Source organism: Myodes glareolus, chromosome 10, assembly GCF_982192425.1.
Source record: "Myodes glareolus chromosome 10, mMyoGla1.1, whole genome shotgun sequence".
Taxonomy (NCBI): Eukaryota; Metazoa; Chordata; class Mammalia; order Rodentia; family Cricetidae; genus Myodes; species Myodes glareolus.
This window is the reverse complement of record NC_142035.1, coordinates 88,619,040-88,637,587: the sequence shown is the minus strand read 5'-3', so window position 1 is coordinate 88,637,587 and position 18,548 is coordinate 88,619,040. Positions and strand designations below refer to the sequence as shown.

The window sequence follows — 18,548 nt, the reverse complement described above, 5'->3', positions numbered from 1 at the left end:
TCATCTGAATTCAGTTTACTTACTTTCTGCATCTTTCCTTTTAAAACATGTGGAATATATGATGGATATGAACACCCTACTGCTGGCAATACCTACATGCAAAAGCACATATGTTAGCAAAGATTTGGATATATTTGTATATTGATATTTTAAGAAAAATATTAGTTAGCTTGAAGAAAGCAATAGCCATTGTTGAGTATGGGATGATTCAGATGTTTGTGTAGCTCTGTATTTTTCATGGTGAGAATTAGTTCCAGAATCCCTTGAACGCTCAAAACTCCATAGTTATACAAGTCCCTAAAAAAAAATGAAATGATTTAGACAACTGTATTTCCTAGTAACCACACATGATTATTGTTTAATTCTGAGCTATTTTGATATTGTTCATAAATTTCATCACTTTCATTTTTTTCTTCTTATTTTCAAACTTATTTTTAAAGTTAAAATATAATTATGTTGTTTCCCTTTCCTTTCCTCCCTCTAAATCTCTTTCATGGAAATACTCGCCATGGTTTCTCAAATTAATAGCTTTGATTTCTATTATTATTGTTTGTGTGTATGTGTGTACTACTCATCCTATTTTCTTTTTTACATTTAAACAAGTTTTATTCTTTGGGAATTTCATACCTTTTATTTAAACATATTTATCCCTATATTATAATTTATAAATATGAGTATTAGTATTCTTCATTCTATTTTCCTAAGTAAACTGAATAGTTTACCCTGTGAACAAACTGTATAAAATCTGTTTGATCATTGATTTGTATTTTTTATAAAGTAAATATTTTCAAAAGAACATGGTCATGATTAAATTTATTTCAAACAATAGTGTGTGGTACGCTCCTTACATTTTCACTGTTTTTATCAAATTTAATTACTTTATTATCTATGGTGACATGCCTACTATAGTCAAAATTGCATATATGAGCATATTTCTTGACAAATATTTCTGTATAATTTTTCTTTTCCTTTTCACATTTTTAACTGTCCTCTGGTGACAAATGATAATGACTTAATGTCTTATGTACACAAACTGATGGAAATAGTAATGCCTGTTATTTAAATGGATCACAAAATACACTAATTCCTTTCATGCTGTCTACATTTGATTATCATTTATTAGAATTATCTGAGGAAAAAAGTGAAAAGGAGGAGAACAATTTATAGATTTTTATTTATGATAAAACATAGTGTTATAAGTATTTACCCTTAACAATTATTAAGCAGTTATTGCTAATGTACATTCATTTATTTCATAGTCACATTATTGGGAAGCCCTTTAAGAAGATACCTCTGGCACATAAAATTGAAGACTGTGCTATCTGCAGAAATTATGAAGCCTGCGTATCCGGCATGAGCACTGCAGATTCACTGCCGCAGCTCTCGGTAAGGCTTAATAAGTTTTGGGAGCAGAATTCATTTAATTGGAGAAAATATTTAAAAAAATAAAAATATAATTCTTTCAGTACTTTGAGCAGTGAAATAAATACATTTGTTAGTGTGAGAGACTTGATAGCAAAGGAAATATTTTTCTTTTTCTATTGAAACTATATCCTTTGATTCTTCTGTAACTTGATACTTCACCAGAGTTTGAAGGCAAGCCATACGTGAGCCTAGGTTATGACCAAAAAGGTATTTTTTGTTAATTTATGATACACAATTATCATCCATGAAATGCAATCATTTCAATTGTAAAATTAGATGTTTTCAATGTATGTATGTCTCTCTATCATACAATAATTTTATAATCATATTTAGTTTCAAAATAAATTCTGTACTTGTCATCCATCATATAATCCTCCCCTGCCCAGTCTTAGGGAGACATCAAGCTCTGTTTTCTCTTCAGATTTGCCTGTTCTGGCATCACAGATGAATGGCTTCTTTCTATATGGGCTTCTTTTACCTAACATGAGGTTTCCAAAGTTCATTCCTGTTGTAGCTGGTGATGTTGTCTTGTATTCCTACACCATGCATTCTATTTATTGATCCATTAGTTGGTGTTTCCACTTACAGTGTAGACATGAATGCACACATTCACATGTGTTCCTTTCTCTTGGATGAATATCCACTGGTAAAATGTTGAGTCGTGATAACGCTGCATAAACTTTTGAGGAGCTGCAAGTGCAGGCTGTTTCCCCAGTAGGGTCTAGTACAGGCTGATGAGAGTGACCATCTCAGCCTGTCCTGCTTGTGCATTGCTGACATCAAGGTATGGTTTACTGTTGAACTTACAAGGATGAACTATTATTGCTCTTTTCTTCATTGATGTCTTTGCTCCCTCTTCCAGAACTTCAGTTTCCATCTTGTCTTTGTTACAGAATCTGCTGATTCAGTCTGCAAGCTGGTACGCTGTGGTTAATTAGCTCATTAAAATGTACATAGTTTACAAGATAGGAAAGGGAAGATTAGTCTGCGGAAGCTGGCTTCTCCTGTTAAAGTACAACTGATCTTGGAGTTCACATTTCGGTCTTGTTCCTGCATATAACACTGAAACTATCCATTTATGTTGCACCAAATGTATATCCTTGGAAATGAAACTTCCCTGCTGTTTCATTTCCCTTTAGTTTAAAACATCCATATAATTGCATGTATATATATATATATATATATATATATATATATATATATATATATATATATATATTCAGGATTTATAGAATAAATATTTCAATCACTCCAAACAAAAAAGTATTTCAGCCAGATACCATTTAAAAAGTCTGTCAGTGTTTAAGCAATTTCTGAAAGAAAATGATTAAAAAACAGCAATTGAAATAAAAGAATCAAAGCACATTTTCATAATAAGTGAAGCATTTCAGGCTAATATGGGTTATGGTTTAATGATGTACATTAAGAACTAGCATAATACCATTTTTGGTTTTTTTGTTTTGTTTTGTTTTGTTTTTTGAGACAAGGTTTCTCTGTAGCTTTGGAACCTGTCCTGGAACTAGATCTTATAGACCAGGCTGACCTTGAAATTACAGAGATCCTTCTGCCTCTGCCTCCCTAGTGCTCCCCAGGGCTTAAAGGCGTGTGCCACCATAGCCTGGCCAGAACTAGCATAAAATCATTTTAATTAGAAATGGCCATGGCTGAGATCAATGGGGCCATCGTGTTGGTCCTGTGCAAGAAGGGCTCCACAGTCGCACAGACCAAGTCTAAGCAGGCCATTTTAGCAGCTCAGGAGATGAGAAGAAGATGTAGAGACGTCCAAGAAATGGGTTGCAGGCCAGAACAAGCAGTATTCTACCACTTAAGAACACAGCCAAACAAGACAGGGAGACATAGGAGCTGTATTGTAGGACCCTGCCTTCCTGTGGATACCCACACCCGATCCAGGTGCGCACCGGGCCCACGAGAATGGACGATTGTCCTGAGGGTTTAAAACAGACACACACAAAAGAGACCTGCTCACTTACCAAGAGTAAATGGCCACTTTATTAAACTCAAGTCGGGTATTTATACCAGTGGGCAAGGGGGATCAAAAGGGCAAGGCCTCCTCCCATCAGGGGCAGGAGAAGGAGATTAAAGGCCCCAGCGCCTCAGGCAGAATCAGCTGGGAGGGGCAGGCTATGGGCCCACTGCTAGAACCTTGATTACAGGTGGAATCATCATAACAAAGAAAGCCAGGTTCTTCCTAAGCTATCCCCTCAAGCCAGTGCTAGTGCAGAATCTCCAGGGAGCACAGAATCTCCAGTGACCTCTTCAGGGAGGTCACACGGCCCTGCGAATGGCCAAGGAGAAGGGAAAAAGACCTTGGTACCTACACTGTATCAAGACAGGGCGACCTTGGAGGTGGGCAAAGTGATTCAGTTGGTCCTGCAGAGCAAGGGCCTGAAGCAGAAGGACCTGGCCATGAAAATCAATGAAAAGCCACAAGTCATCTCAGACTGTGAAAGTGGATGGGCCATTACGAATAACTAGGCTTTGGGCAAAATTGAAGGCCATCGGCCTCAAGCTCCAGGGGAAGGACATCGGGAAGCCTATCGAGCAGGGGCCAAAGGCGATATGAGCACAAAGCCTCGAAGACAGTGGTTCTGGCTGAGCTCTTCTGGATCCAGGACCACCAGCACTGTCGTGGGTCTCCTCACATAGTCAAAGGGAACACAGGCCTGTATGCCCTCTCAACCCACACCTGCTGTCAAAGCAAAACCTTGCAAAGTGAAAAAAAAATGGCATTTAATGAATTTAGGATGAAAACACACTACATTTATTTACCATTTTGCAGACTAATAATGATTCCAGAATTGTCTTTTTTAAAATCTCACGAAGAAATGGAAGTTGAAATTACAATATTAGATCTATCAAACCTTACTCAAAGTTAGTTCATTCTTTGAATTAACTGCCAAAAGCAGACTAGATATCTGAATTTGGTTGTTATCTAGTATTTCCAGGATTTTGTTTTTTTGTCTGCTTTCTCCTGTAGTACTTCAAATCATGCTTTCCATTCTTTTCCATGTACTAATTATAAATATTATTCTGGAGGCAAACTTACTTTATTATAAGGAATTGCAGCTGAAGGGAACTGGGCATAAATTTTTTCCATAGTAGTTCCAGTGTTCTCCTCCTGGCTTTCTGCTGTTTCTCAAAGACAGCGTGTGCTACCATTAAATTGATATTACTGCACAGTGCACTCTCTTTAACGGAGAGTAACTTCTACAGTGGGACTTGGTGTTTGCTAATTCCTATTAAAACCAATCTGTCTAGTTTTACTATTTAAAAAAATTGATTGATTTGTGTATATTTGTGTATATTGATTGATTTGTGATATTTGTGTATATTGATTTGTCTGCATATGTGTCTGAGTACTAGAGATGGTTGTGAGACTCCATGCAGACACCAGGAATGAAATCAGGATTTTTGGAAAAGCAGCCAATACTCTGAACTCCTAAGCCATCTTTCCAACCTTTGTCTTTTTAGTTTTAACTTTAGTTGTATAGACAACATATTTTTTCTTTTCTCAATATCTTAATTGAGAAGAGTCTAGGAATGAAAAATTGTTTCCAATTTCCTCCTGTTCAGGTAGGACAGGTTTAAGACTTGGGAGGGTGTGCAATCGTTTAGAGTAATGGAACAGTGCTCTGTCCTGTATGTAGATGTTGCTTCCAACCCAACGGGACCAAACAGCTCTACTGGAAAGGGTAGACTTTCTGTGCCTTGTTATCTTACAACATAGCCTCTGATTTGTGCCAAAATTATCTCAGGGACTGTACCTTGAGGCCTTTAGGATAGAAAACGGCCTGGCTCATGTTCAAGACCTGTACTTTGAGGCCTGTAGGACAGAGAAAAGCCTGGCTCGAGTCTGAGTGAGATTGAGACAGCAAAACAAGGTAGATACCACTCCAGCCAGAGGGATGGTTTGGCTGTCTCTCACTGGACAGAGTTACCCACACACCACATAGTGTCACTTAACCTATATAAGCTGACACTCACAGTAATAAACTGAGTTCCTGCTTTGACTTGACTCCCTATCGCCTCTGATGGTTTTACGTTGTGGGCCTTTAGAATCAGCAAATAGTGCACTGACCTTTCCCTTGGGAATAAGGAGGCCTAGCAACATTGGCTGGGGGAATAAGAAGACTCAGGAAGCCTAACACAGTGAGTTTAAGGAGTTGGTACTGTGAAATGGAAATTTTGTCTTGGTATTAACTGTCACATTTTTGATGTTTGGCCTACATTATATCATCTTATCTAATGAAAATTAGACAATTAAAAGTACACACACCCACAGCCAGGCACAGTGGTGGTACAAGTCTTTAACACCCAGCAGAATCAGTTGGACCTCAGTGAGTTTAAGGCCAGCCCAGTCTACAAAGTAAGTTCCAAAATAACCAGAACTGTTACACAGAAAAACCCTGTCTCAACAAACCAAAATAAATAAAGAAATAAATAAAAACCCACCCACCCACACCGCTAGTCATGTTTCATAGTCTTCCCAGTTGAAAACTAAATTATTTTAATCAATAACAGCTACAAGGCTCATTAACTGCTGAACCATCTCTCTAGCCCTGATGCTAAGATCTTATAGAAACCTGAGCTGGCTCAGTCATCTTCCAGAAGACATGAGTTCAGTTCCAAGAATATACTTTAAATAACTCAACAGTACCTGCACCTCTGACTCCAGGAGATCCAACACCTTCACTGGCCCCCAAGGACACCATTTATCTGCCTTATGCAACACAAAAGTAAAATTTTAAACCACCTTACCATATGTGATACCTAGGTCATGGTTATTAGAGTTTCATACCTTCATATATAATTTCCCTTCATATAGAGACTCCATATGAAGTGATGCCATTTCCAATTCACCTGCCCAACTGTTCATTCACTTGTTCTCCCCACCATTCCAAAATGAACAGTGTGAGGCTGTAAGAGGGGGCTAGCAAGAAGGAACAGTGCAACTTGCAAGATAACGCTGAGAAATTAGTGCTCAATACTGAAATCATTCTTTGTGTCTCTTTTCTATACCCTAGATCCTCTACCTTTTCCTTAAGAAATAGGCCGTGTTTGAGCAATTGAATCATTTTCTCATTCTGTTTCTAGCTATGCATCTTAAGTTCTGTGCCTCTTTGAATAATACAGTTTTTGTCTTTCTCTGTTTTTAACATAATCTTTTCTTTTAATAAAAGAATTCTTTTTATAAAGAATTTTATAATACAATCTTTTCCTATTTTATATAACTATCCCAGTTCCCACTCTCTTCCCTCCTGCTGCTTCCTTCACATTTCCCCACCCCACCTTCCTATCCACTCCTCAGAATGGGTAAAGCTTCCCATGTGGGGGTCAATAAAGTCTGACATTTCACTTCAAGGAAAGACTAAGGTCCTCACCCCTGTATCTAGGCTAAGCAAGGCATCCATCCAAAGAGAATGTGATGCTAGATGCCAGTTCAAGCACTAGGGATAAATCCTGCTCCCACTGATAGTGACCCCACATACTGCCCAACTGTCACAACTGTCCCCCATAATCAGTGGGCCTAATTTGGTCCTATGCAGGTTCACCCACTATCAGTCCAGAGTCAGTGAGCCCTCACTAGCTAAGGTCAGCAGTTTATATGGGTATCACCATTATGCTCTTAACCCCTTTATTCATGTTATCACTCCACCCTCTCGTGGACTGGTCTGAGGTGCTTCCCTGTAGATTTCTGTATCTGCTTCCATTAGTTGCTAGTTGAAGGTTCTATGATGACAATTAGGGTATTCATCAGTCTGATTACAAGGGAAGGCCAATTTAGATGTCCTCTCCACTTTGCTAGAGTCCTAGCTAGGGTCATCTTTGTGAATTCCTGAGAATTTCTTTAGTACTATGGTTTCTCTCTAGCCCTTTAATGGCTCTCTCAATCAAGATATCTTTTTCCTTTCTCTCCCTCACTGTCTTTATCCCTTATTGGGCATCCCATTCCCTCATGTTTTCCTTCCCCTTTCCCTTCTCTCCTCCCCCTCTCCGCCCACCTTTTCTTTTCTCCCCCTCCTAATTTTCTCAGGAGGTCCTGTCTGTTTCCCCTTCTTAGGAATGTCCATATCTGTCTGTATTATGGTTCTCCTTGTTGCCTAGCTTCTTTGGGATCATGGACTATAGACTTGTTATACTATACATCTAATACACACGACTGAGTACATAAAATGTTTCTCTATCTGGGTCTGAGTTACCTCACTCAGGATGGTTTTTTCTAGTTCCATCCATTTGCATGCAAATTTCAACATGTTATTGTTTTTTACTGCTGAGTAGTACTCCATTGTGTATAGGTACTGCATTTTCTTTATTCACTCTTCAGTTGATGGGCATCTATGTTGTTTCTAGGTTCTGGCTATTAAGAATAATGTTGGTATGAACACAGTTGAGCAAATGAACATAATCTTAAATGAAATAAATTACATTACTCTTCACCTCTTTTTTTATCCCTTCTTCCCTTCCTAGCAACCCTACCTCAAACCCCTCCTATCTTCTCCTTAAGTTGATAACATCTTTTTTACTGCTATTGTTATACACAAATATGTGTTTGTATGTTTGTATGTATTTATGCAAACTTGTATTGGTCTCCCTTCAACCAAGTGAGCAAGCAACTGCCACATTTCTCTTAAGAGCTTTAAATCTCCTCGGAATTGTGTTGGAATTCATGTCATTCTAAAAGAAACTTTTAGAAATCCTTTTATGCTGAACTCATTATCTTGGCTTCCCATTCAGTCCAACGATGACCATGTTTTAAGGTCAAGACACTGAGGTCCATTAGAAAATCCGTGACACCCACATTTGATCTCATTAGAGGTCATTTACACTCCCATTTTTGACAGTTTCTATGTGGATAGTATATAAACTAGATATTCATAGATTTTTTTAGCTTATATATCAAGTAAATCCAATATTGACCTAATATGTAGCAATAGTCTCTTCCTCCAAGTTTCATTACCATTATAATTTCCAGTTTCTTTGTGGTCCATGGGTTTCCACTAATAATGCCTTTGTACCCTTTATGTCTCTTTCTTTTATAAATACAGGACAGACCACATTTTAATACTGACGATGTAGCGCCTGTCTTAGAGCATGTACCTAGCATATGGCAAGATCTGGGTTTGATGTCCTGTGCCTCACAAACAACTGAACAAGTCCATCTTTGTGATGATTTGGGGAGGTGGGGGGGTTCGAGACAAGCTTTCTCCATATTACAGCCCTAGCTGTCCTTGAACTAGTTCTTTAAACCATGCTGGCCTCGAACTCACAGAAGTTCGTCTGTCTCTGCCTTCTGAGTCTGGGATTAATGGCATGCGCCACCACCGCCCAACTTTGCTGATTTTATACAGCTGATATGGATGAAGACTTGAGATTCTGTTTTTCTTAAGTTGAGACCCCCAGAGAGACCACCAGAATCCAGTCAAGTCCAGAATGCAAAACCAAGGTTTAATTCTTATGTCAGCTAGCTGGGAGTTCCCCCATGTGATGCAGTGCTGTAAGGAGAGCTCCCATTCCTCATTTGAGGTTGATATATAAAGGCAAAAACTGCAAGCCAGGTTGGTTTTGCTGAGTACAGGGTGTGGACCACTTCTGTTTCTGTGCATGCTCCCCTCCCCCGCCAACCCCTCCAGTTATTTCTGCTCTTGTCTAGATCACAAAGCTGGGTGATGACAGGTGGCTAGCTTCTAGGAACAAAATCAAAAAACAATTGATTTTGACATACAAAATAGGGTTTTAATATCAGCATTTAATGTTTCAGGCACAAGCAACAACTAAACCATATTCGGAATTCTTAAGAGAGAACGGAAAAACTTCAATAATAAATGCGATGGAAGCCAATGTTAGATACCTAAAATCTATGCTCTCTAACCTGAAAGCTAGCAGAGCAGTAAGTTTATTGGAACTGGAGCGATATAAATACCTCTATCAAGAAGAATTAAGCTTCAGAAAATCACTTCAGTGTTACCTAAACGAGTAAGGAACATACATATATGTAGAAAGCCTTATAGTTCAGCAATTTGTCTAAAACGTAATTTTAGCAAAATACTATTTGTGAAATTCTTATAAGATTAATATTAATTTGCTGATATAATTTTGGGAAATAATATTACAGAAAGTTAATTTTACGTGGTAAAAGATTATGATGCTTTCTGCTTTTTATTATACATGATAATTTGATATACTTAGTCAAATCAAATATATTTTCAGCTATGTAGTTTTGAAACAATCTAATTAAGAAAGAAATATTTACATAAAACTTTCTGTTAGCATTACCATAAAAATAAATATGGAATGTTGAACTATCTTTAGGATAGTGTATCTTAAAGCCAAGGGTAAAAGTACCACCACCTCTGCTTCCCCAGGCATAGTCTGTTAATCGCTAAACAATTTTCTTTGCTGTGAACTTGACCTTACCACTAGAGGGAGCCAGAAGACAAAATATTCTTTTGAGTTTCTATGGTCTCCATAAATGCATAGTGTGCTACAGGAAAAGATTAATATGAGGAGAAAAGCCTAGATTATAAACAATGGTTTAAAATTGTTAGATGTGAAGGTTTTGGGAGAATATATAGACAATTTCCACCTGTGTTGCCTTGGTGACGTAACTATGTCTTATGCTTCTTTGAGTCTTTTTTTTATTATTATTATTATTATTAACAGTTCCACTATCACATTCTCCCGCAGTTTGTTATGTATTATTCCCCATGCAAAATGTTTAATTATAATACTCATGTCTTAACATGAGGTGCACATAAGGGGAAGGCAAATATTTTCCCATGTTTTCAAAAGATGATATTTGTAAAATCCACTAACTGGTCTGCAAATGACTGACCTCATTGATGGAAAGCATGAAGATTGTCACTTGTAGTGCTGACACACAGACCACTCTGTTCATCCTGGCTTTGTATGGCAGTGAGTGGAATCAGTGAAAGTTACAAGAACTTGGGTGAACACTTACTCATAGGAACAGGGAGAACTGACGGGGAGCTAAAGGAAACACAAAAGAAGATTCTTTCCTTTTGTGCAACAATTAGTTGTCTATATGTCCTCATGGATAAGTACGGACCCATGAAGTCCCAATTCCATATAAAGATAAGAGGCCCAGTGTTCTTAACAATTCTCTGCAGATAATTACAATGTCTAAAAGTTTAGAGGACAAAAGCCATATCTTGTCAAGAGGACAGAAATTCCACAGTAATGAAATCCACATATTCCTAGATGTTTCATTTTAGCTTATCAAGCATCACAATCTAATACTATAATAAATTTTCATGTAATAAATCTCTCTAATCAAGAAAGTGAACATCCAGGATCATATGTATCATATTTTACTATTTATATAGCCTACTGCATAGTCCAATAACATCGTGAAGAATATTATAAATATGTCCACTCTTAATTGAAGTAGTTTTATTGGTCAAGCTGCACACCTCTAATAGCTGTACCTAGCCCTCCTCCTTTAAAAATCTAATTTCATTTGGAATACCTCTACAATTACGTGAACTGCCTTTGGAGAAATTGTGTGCCTACAAATGCATACAGCTGGAAAACTCACAGACACTTTTACTATTAATGTGCCATTCCATGAAAATTTCATTTATTCTCATGGCAGTATTGTTAAAATGCAAGTAACTTACTAGACATTCAGGAGGAAGTGACTGCTTTAGACTTTACCCTTTCCAATCTTTGCAGGAGTAACAAGAATTTGGAGACAAGCAGAACAAAACTTCACATGGAAATGCAGCCCAGCAGATCCGAAGTAAATGCACAAAACTCAAGGCCTTTCACCGGGTGCTCTTCTGCTGGCTATTTTGATAGCAACCCAGAACCCAGAGTAAGTCTTCTTCCAAGAGAATACATATCAGCATTGCCCTCAAACTCTCAGCTATCAACCAGTGGCCTAGAACCCTGCCTAGGCATGGTCGGTTATTCTTTCAGTTTTACAGTTCTGGTGTAGTTCTTGTTTTCAACTTTGTTAACTACTAGACTTTGTAGTCTACAATTCCTAGGTTAAGGTCAGAGTGAAACATGATAAAAAAAACAAAGTAGAGTGATTAGAGAGAGGCCTCCCCTGGGAAACTGTGCTACTGTGCCATTGCACGGGCATGAGTTCAGAAGCACAGCATCCACCTGAAAGCTTGGCATAGTGACTGTCACTGTAGTGATGGGGAGTGGGTGAGAAGAGGGGAATCCCATAGTTCTCAGTCAGGCTGGTCTAGAATAAAGTGTGAGCTCTAGGTTCAGTGTGGACCCTTGTTTCAAAAACACAAAGTGGAAAAGAGAGAGAAAAATACTGGAAGTAAGTTTTCCCAACACAAGTGTGTTCTCCAACACGTTATTAGTACACCCCCATCAAACACACACACACACACTACATGGGCAAAGAGAGAGTAAACAAAACCAGAAATTTTATAAACTTGGAAAGTTCCTGGTGTTCTTAGTTTTATGAGACATCATTTACAAATTTTACAAGTATGTAAGTGAATTTATTCTTTTGAAATTCATTTGAAATCTGAATGCAAAGTGCCTTTTAGGAAATGATCACTCCTGAACAGACAAGGTGGCTCCGTGTTTAGAAGGGTTTGTTGTGAAGCCTAACAACTTCAGTTCAATTTCCAGAACCCACATGTGAAAGGAGAGAACAAGTTGTCTCAGTATTTGTCAGCTGACATAGACAAATGCTCCATGACATGTATATGTGTACATCCTGACACAGACCTACACCAGATAAACACATAGATTGGTGTGTAGGGGGAAACTACTTGTTTGTTTCTGACTGCCCAGACATGAAATAATCACACACAAAACTATTCCAATTGTAATACTGTTTGGCCAATAGCTTAAGCGTACTTTTGGCTAACTCTTATATCCCAAACTAATCCACCTCCATTAATTCGTCTATTGCCATATGTCTGTGACTTACCAGATAAAGTCCCATTCCTTGAAATCTGTCTCTGGCAGGGCTACATGACTTCTCATTGACTCTGCTTTCTTTCTCCCAGCATTCAGTTTATTTTTCCCGCCTGACTCTGTTCTGCTAAACCACTGACTGAAACAGTTTCATTCATTAACCAATAAAAGCAAAACATATACAGAAGGACTTTCACACCATGGGTGCATAAATAAAAATGATTATTCCTACACAGGACTCTAGGTCTACATTGACATGCTTTGGCTTACTTTTTAAGCAACTTTAAGCTTGGCAGTATACATATTTTACTCAGTCTTATTTTTAGGTTCCACATTGTGCCCCACATACTAGGAGACATTGTATACTTTTGTCCCTACTAGAAGTTATTATTTTGCAATTACAAGTGATGTAACTGAGATGAGGAGATAGATCTTTTAGGTTCATTTTGTGATCACTTAAAGAACAGATTTGGTGTTGAGGACTGAAGATGTGGTCTGTATTTACAAAAATATTTTCTGCCCATGAACTAGAAATCTTTAATTAATATAGAGGTTAAATAATATCTGACTTTTTTCAGATGCAGCAACAGTCCCAATTTAATTATAAATGGAGAAGCAATAGAGGTATGCTGTCAAAATACATGTATTTAATTTAAGTTAATAGACTTATGAAACAAATTTTACATAGTAACTGACCTCTTTATCTTGTTATATTAACTAGTGTAAACATTCACAACTTCATCATTATTATTCTTCTACAACTTTTCAAAATTTTTGGAAAGAGACACAAAGACATAATCACTAAATACAAGGTACTACATAGAATATAAACAACACTGAAAATCAGCAACACAATACCTGCAAGTAACACAAAGAAATTCTAATAATAATTTTAAATATTAATAGCCTCAATTCTCTAATCAAAAGACATGGACTAACTTAATGGATCAAGGAACAAAGTCCATCTATTTGTTACTTGCATGAAATACATCTTATCTTTAATGATAAAGTAAAAGGATGGAAAAATGCCCTGATCACATGGGGCCAGGAAGCAGCAGTCATCATTGTCTATCCCAATATCTGACAAATGAGACTTTTGTGACACACACACACACACACACACACTGATTCTATAGGCTATTTCTTAATGGACCTAGGCTAATTTTACTGTGACTAAAACAGTATCACTAACATAATATGAATAGGCAAGAGATGAATGAAAAGGTCTTGTTTGTTTGATGCTGAATAGGACTGTGAATGTGAATACACTTTGAATTTTTATTTAAAGTGGTTATCATTAATCAATAATTTGGGGAGTTTGATGATCCATTGTTTTCTGAACAGCCCATCATTACAAATGATTGATGGAAACCAGCTTGGACAAAATTACCACTTACCAGGGTAGAGGCATGCAGATTAGAAGAGAAGTAAAGGGCATGTATATGCGAGGAAAATTAATAGTACCAGGAGGGCATTCCAGTGAATACTAAAATCCCAATGTTTAATTTTCCATACACTTTTTCACCCCAACACAACTGGGGAAAGAAGACAAACGACTGCTTTAACATTATACAAATAACAACTCAAGCAATTGCTTGCTTCAATGCTTAGAGACTTCAAGTCATTAACGTTTAGTTGTTTAGGCAATGAACCCACCCAAGGCCAGGTATCCTGAAAGCAGCCACTCCCAAGGTCAAACCTCCTATTTCAAAAGAAGGAGCAGAAGTCTGCTTGAATATCCTGACCATTGATCTACCTGTGTGGGTCATCATAATGTCAAAAGAATACACTTAGGTCAGGGTGTGTAGTCACACTTGTTGTCAACAACTTTGAACAAGTTGAAACTCTTTGACCTTCAGGCAAGGTGGAAATATGCTCACATTTTTGCTCTCTGCAAAGTAGAAAGGAAGAGATACATGAGTTGACTATGAGCCCATCTGACTCCATGTTCCATTCTCCTTTCTCTTTTGTATATTTACCATAGCAATGGGATCAAAATGCAGGCCATATGAGGGCAATTCAGAAAGTCAGATTTAGTATGTTTTTAACCCATGTATCAACTTTTCCTTTGAATACCAACTATAACCCAAGACTTAGACATTACTTTGCTTTAATCATCAGATGTGTTAGAGGAAACTTCACTTGCATTTGTCTTTGAACCAGAATCTTTACATATGTAAGATAAGACTACTTCATGAAAAGAATTAGTATGCTGAAAATGAATAATATGTTTTAGACCCTGCATTTATTATACTTAATATCTATATAAAGGACTTTTTTGAGGAGAATGCTCCTGACTGCTCTGGTATAATGGGGTGGCCATGAACACCCAGATGTCCACATGCCTCTTCATCTTGAATTCTATAATTAAGTGTGTAACACTACTTCAAGCTTGAGGGTATTTTGATAAATTTCTCTATGTATGGAGTTTTCTATTTCATATTTCTTCAAATAATATCCCTTCGCCTGTTCCTTGTGGGTTGTTCTAGGATTTGTTATTTTTTCTATAATAATTTTGCTAATATTATTCTCTTTCCTGCTTTCCATTTGTTTCCTACTAAATATTACTTCTGTTGACCAAATATTTAGTGTTTTGAAGTGAAAGTAGCAAAACCACAAAGAATTTCAGGATTTTATAGATTCTTAAAGACTAGTCAAAATGCTATTCACTCCATGAACCTATATTTAACATCCTGGGGAAAAATGGTTGTTTTGATGTAAAATGTTAAAATCAAGACATTCAGTGGGCCTCTATGAACATAATAGGCATACACAAGGTTTATTCTAACATTTCTTAATATAGGACAGATTTCTTTGGGTGTTTCAATAAGAGATTGAATGATTTCTTCTATGTATTGCAATGAGAAAATGATCAGAACGTATTTAGAAACTGAACCCAATGGTACAAGCTGAAAGTGAATTAATTAGAGAATGGGAGATTAAAAGAACAAGATTGGGTAGGGTGAAGATGTTTTTTGGAAAGAGACTTGTAATTGGGATTTTTTAAGGAGTTGTGTACACAGTATATAAAATAAGGACTCAAGATATTGAAACTTAGGTGTAAATGAATATTAAATTTAAGTGCTTGAATGAGTCTAACAAATATTTTGTTTTTTATCTTTGTAGGAACTGACACCCAACCGTGTTTCTATTGACAAATAATGAACAATTTGAAACTATTGGAGGAATTTCTATAGCAGATAAGAAAATGGATTATCTACTGATTATACTTTATATTTCAGTATTGAGAGATTATTATCTATCATATATTAGATGTGGCTTATGGAAATTTTTATATAAATAAACGAATAAAATGTATATGAGTAAAGCAAGAATTGTAGGCATGCCAATATTCTGAAAATTGAAAAGAATTTTAAGGAATGTTTTCCAAAACTGTATATGTTCAATATAGCACACTCAGTTATAAATAAAATGCTTTATTAAATATTCCATGATCGTGTCTCCAAGCTGCTTGAAATCAGTAGTCTGTCTTTGGTAAAAATAAGTAAATAAGTAAATAAATAAATCCCACATTTTACTAATGAGTTGAAATTTTATACTCGTCATCTCCTGATCTATATAAAATCCTAACATCTCGGATAATCATTTCAAAAGTTATTGTAACAATTCAGTTCTATCCTAATACTTCATGAATTTGCAGTTACTGTAGAAATAGACTGAATTCCTAGGAATTCTGTAAGCAATAGAGGAGAGGGTGCCCGAAATAGCCTTGCCGTGTAGTCAGACTGATGATTATCTTAAATATCACCATACAACCTTCATCCAACAACAGATGGAAATAGAGGTGGAGACCCACATTGGACTACTGGATTGAGCTCCAAGGTTCAGTTGAAGAGTGAAAGGAATGAGAGTATGGGCAAGGAGGTCAAGACCATGAGAGATTCACCCACTGAGACAGTTTGCCTGAGCTAATGGGAGCTCACCAACTCCAACTGGACTGGGAGTGAACGGCATGGGATCAGACTAATCCCTCTGAATGTGGTTGACAGCTGGAGCAGATTGGAAGCCACTGACAGTGGCACTGGGAGTTGTCTCTGCTGCATGTACTGGCTTATGGGGATCCTATTCTCTTTGGATGTATACCTTGCTCAACCTAGATGTAGGAGGGAGGGTCTTTGACTTGTCACAGGAAGGGTGCCTTGCACTCTGTAAGGATTGAAGGGGTTGAAGTGGGAGGATGTGTGGAGGCAGTAGGAGGAGGAGGGAATTTGGATTTGTATTTTTTAAGTAATAAAATAAAATAATAAAAAAAGAAATAGACTGAATTTTTTTATTCCTTTGTCTTGTTTAATTGATTTTATTGACTTATACATTTTTCTCTTCTCCCCTCCCTGCTTCTCCCTTCCCCTTCAACCCTCTCCCATGGTCCACATGCTCTCAATTTACTCAGGAGATCTTGTCTTTTACTATTTTCCATGTCGGTTAGATCCATGTATGTCTCTCTTAGGGTCCTTCTTGTTGTTTAGGTTTTCTGAGATTTTGATTTGTGGGCTTGTTTTCTTTGCTTTACGTTTAAAAACCACTTTTGAGTGAGTACATGTGATAATTGTCTTTCTGGATCTGGGTTACCACACTCAATATGATGTTTTCTAGCTCCATCCATTTGCCTACAAATTTCAAGATGTCTTTATTTTTTTCTGTTGTGTAGTACTTCGTTGTGTAAATGTACCATGTTTTCCTTATCCATTCTTCAGTCTAGGGGCATTTAGGTTGCTTCCAGGTTCTGATTGTGACAAACAATGCTACTATGAACATAATTGAGAACATGCCCTTGTGATATGATTGAGCATTCTTTGGATATATACCCTGTAGAACTTTAAGACAATTCTGAAGACATTTCTGACAACTCTCAGTACTTCCCCTCCCCTGGGAACCAAGGACATAACAGCTATGCATGCACATACTGAGATGTTGGGAACTTTCCATCTCCCTGAATAGGGGCAAGATAACCTTTAGGTGTTAACTCAGTTACTGATGTTTTGACATAGTCCCTGGGAAGGGGCAAAGTGACCCTCAGAAGTTTCCCCTTACCTCATCTGATCTGGCAACCACTCTCCAGCCAATTATTGCTAATAGCCTTTTTGAACAAGCCAATCATAATAGTTAAAGAACAACCCCCAGACACCCTTTCCTTCTGTGGTTTTTCTCTTTAAAAATAGCCTGTACCAGACATGCAGTGTCTTCCAGCCTCCCGACTGCTGGAAGACCCTGTCATGACAGAATTAATAAAATCCTCATGCTTTTACATCAGCTGTGATATGAGAGATGGTCTCTTGGGGTGACTCCTCCTCCTCGGTGTTTGGACGCTAGGGTCCAACAACCCAAACGTGGTAAACTGGGAAGCTGGATGTTAAGGAAGGTTTTTTTCCTAATTTTCTGAGAAATCGCCATACTGATATTTAAAGGGGCTGTAGCAGCTAACACTCCCATCAGCAATGTAGAAGTGTTCTCTTTACCCCACATCCTCTCCAGCACAAGTTATCAATGTTTTTGACCTTGGCCATTCTTACAGGTGTAAGATGGAATCTCACAGTTGTTTTTAAAAGGTCTGAAAAATGTACTCCCTTAAAACTCAAAGGTTTTACATTTTTTACTCAAAATTTTAAGTATATATCTAGTAAAATATAGACTATTTAGATTACAATACATGTACTATCTAATTTCAAAACCCTTCCAGACTACTACTGAAGCGAAAGAGTCTAAAGGAGAAATGACAGCACCTCAAGGAAACACATTGTTTAAGGGAATAAAACACAAAACAAGGAAGAATATATACTTGATGGAAACATCACATTCAGAAGGAAAGTGTCAGGATAGTTGACGAAAAATGTTATAGAAAGAACCTGAATTCACAGGCAGCAAGAATTTAATAATGAATGTGCTTAGTGACTTGATTTAATTTACTATTTTGTTATGAAAAAGGCAGTAGTGTTTAGGAAGGATTTATTTATTGCTTATTCTAATTTTGTTTCTGAGTGTTATTTGTTTTTGAAAAATCTTTGAAATGTTTTTATGCAATAAACTTCATGCATTCTAATTTTTGCCTAAGGTATATTTGAAGTAACTAAAAGTATTTTAAAAATTATAAATTGACTTAAACTTAGTGTTTTTGATTAAGTGAAAATTTTATTGAGGATTTTAAAACACAACTTTTAGTATCAACATTTTAG

The 18,548-nt window shown here is 37.0% G+C and overlaps 1 protein-coding gene and 1 pseudogene across 1 annotated transcript in view; both read left to right on the top strand.

The window, feature by feature from the left end:
- The window catches only part of LOC148120722 (uncharacterized), a 46,570-nt gene extending 30,761 nt beyond the window's left edge, over positions 1-15,809 (top strand). The window contains exons 13-17 of the mRNA XM_087911395.1: positions 1,260-1,386; positions 9,206-9,420; positions 11,140-11,281; positions 12,936-12,981; positions 15,484-15,809. Coding sequence (XP_087767521.1) covers positions 1,260-1,386; positions 9,206-9,420; positions 11,140-11,281; positions 12,936-12,981; positions 15,484-15,512 — 559 coding nt within the window. The 3' untranslated portion in view covers positions 15,513-15,809. The remainder of the gene's footprint in view (positions 1-1,259; positions 1,387-9,205; positions 9,421-11,139; positions 11,282-12,935; positions 12,982-15,483) is intronic.
- On the top strand, positions 3,086-4,009 carry LOC148120723 (endothelial differentiation-related factor 1 pseudogene; annotated as a pseudogene).
- Positions 15,810-18,548: the final 2,739 nt, after the last annotated feature.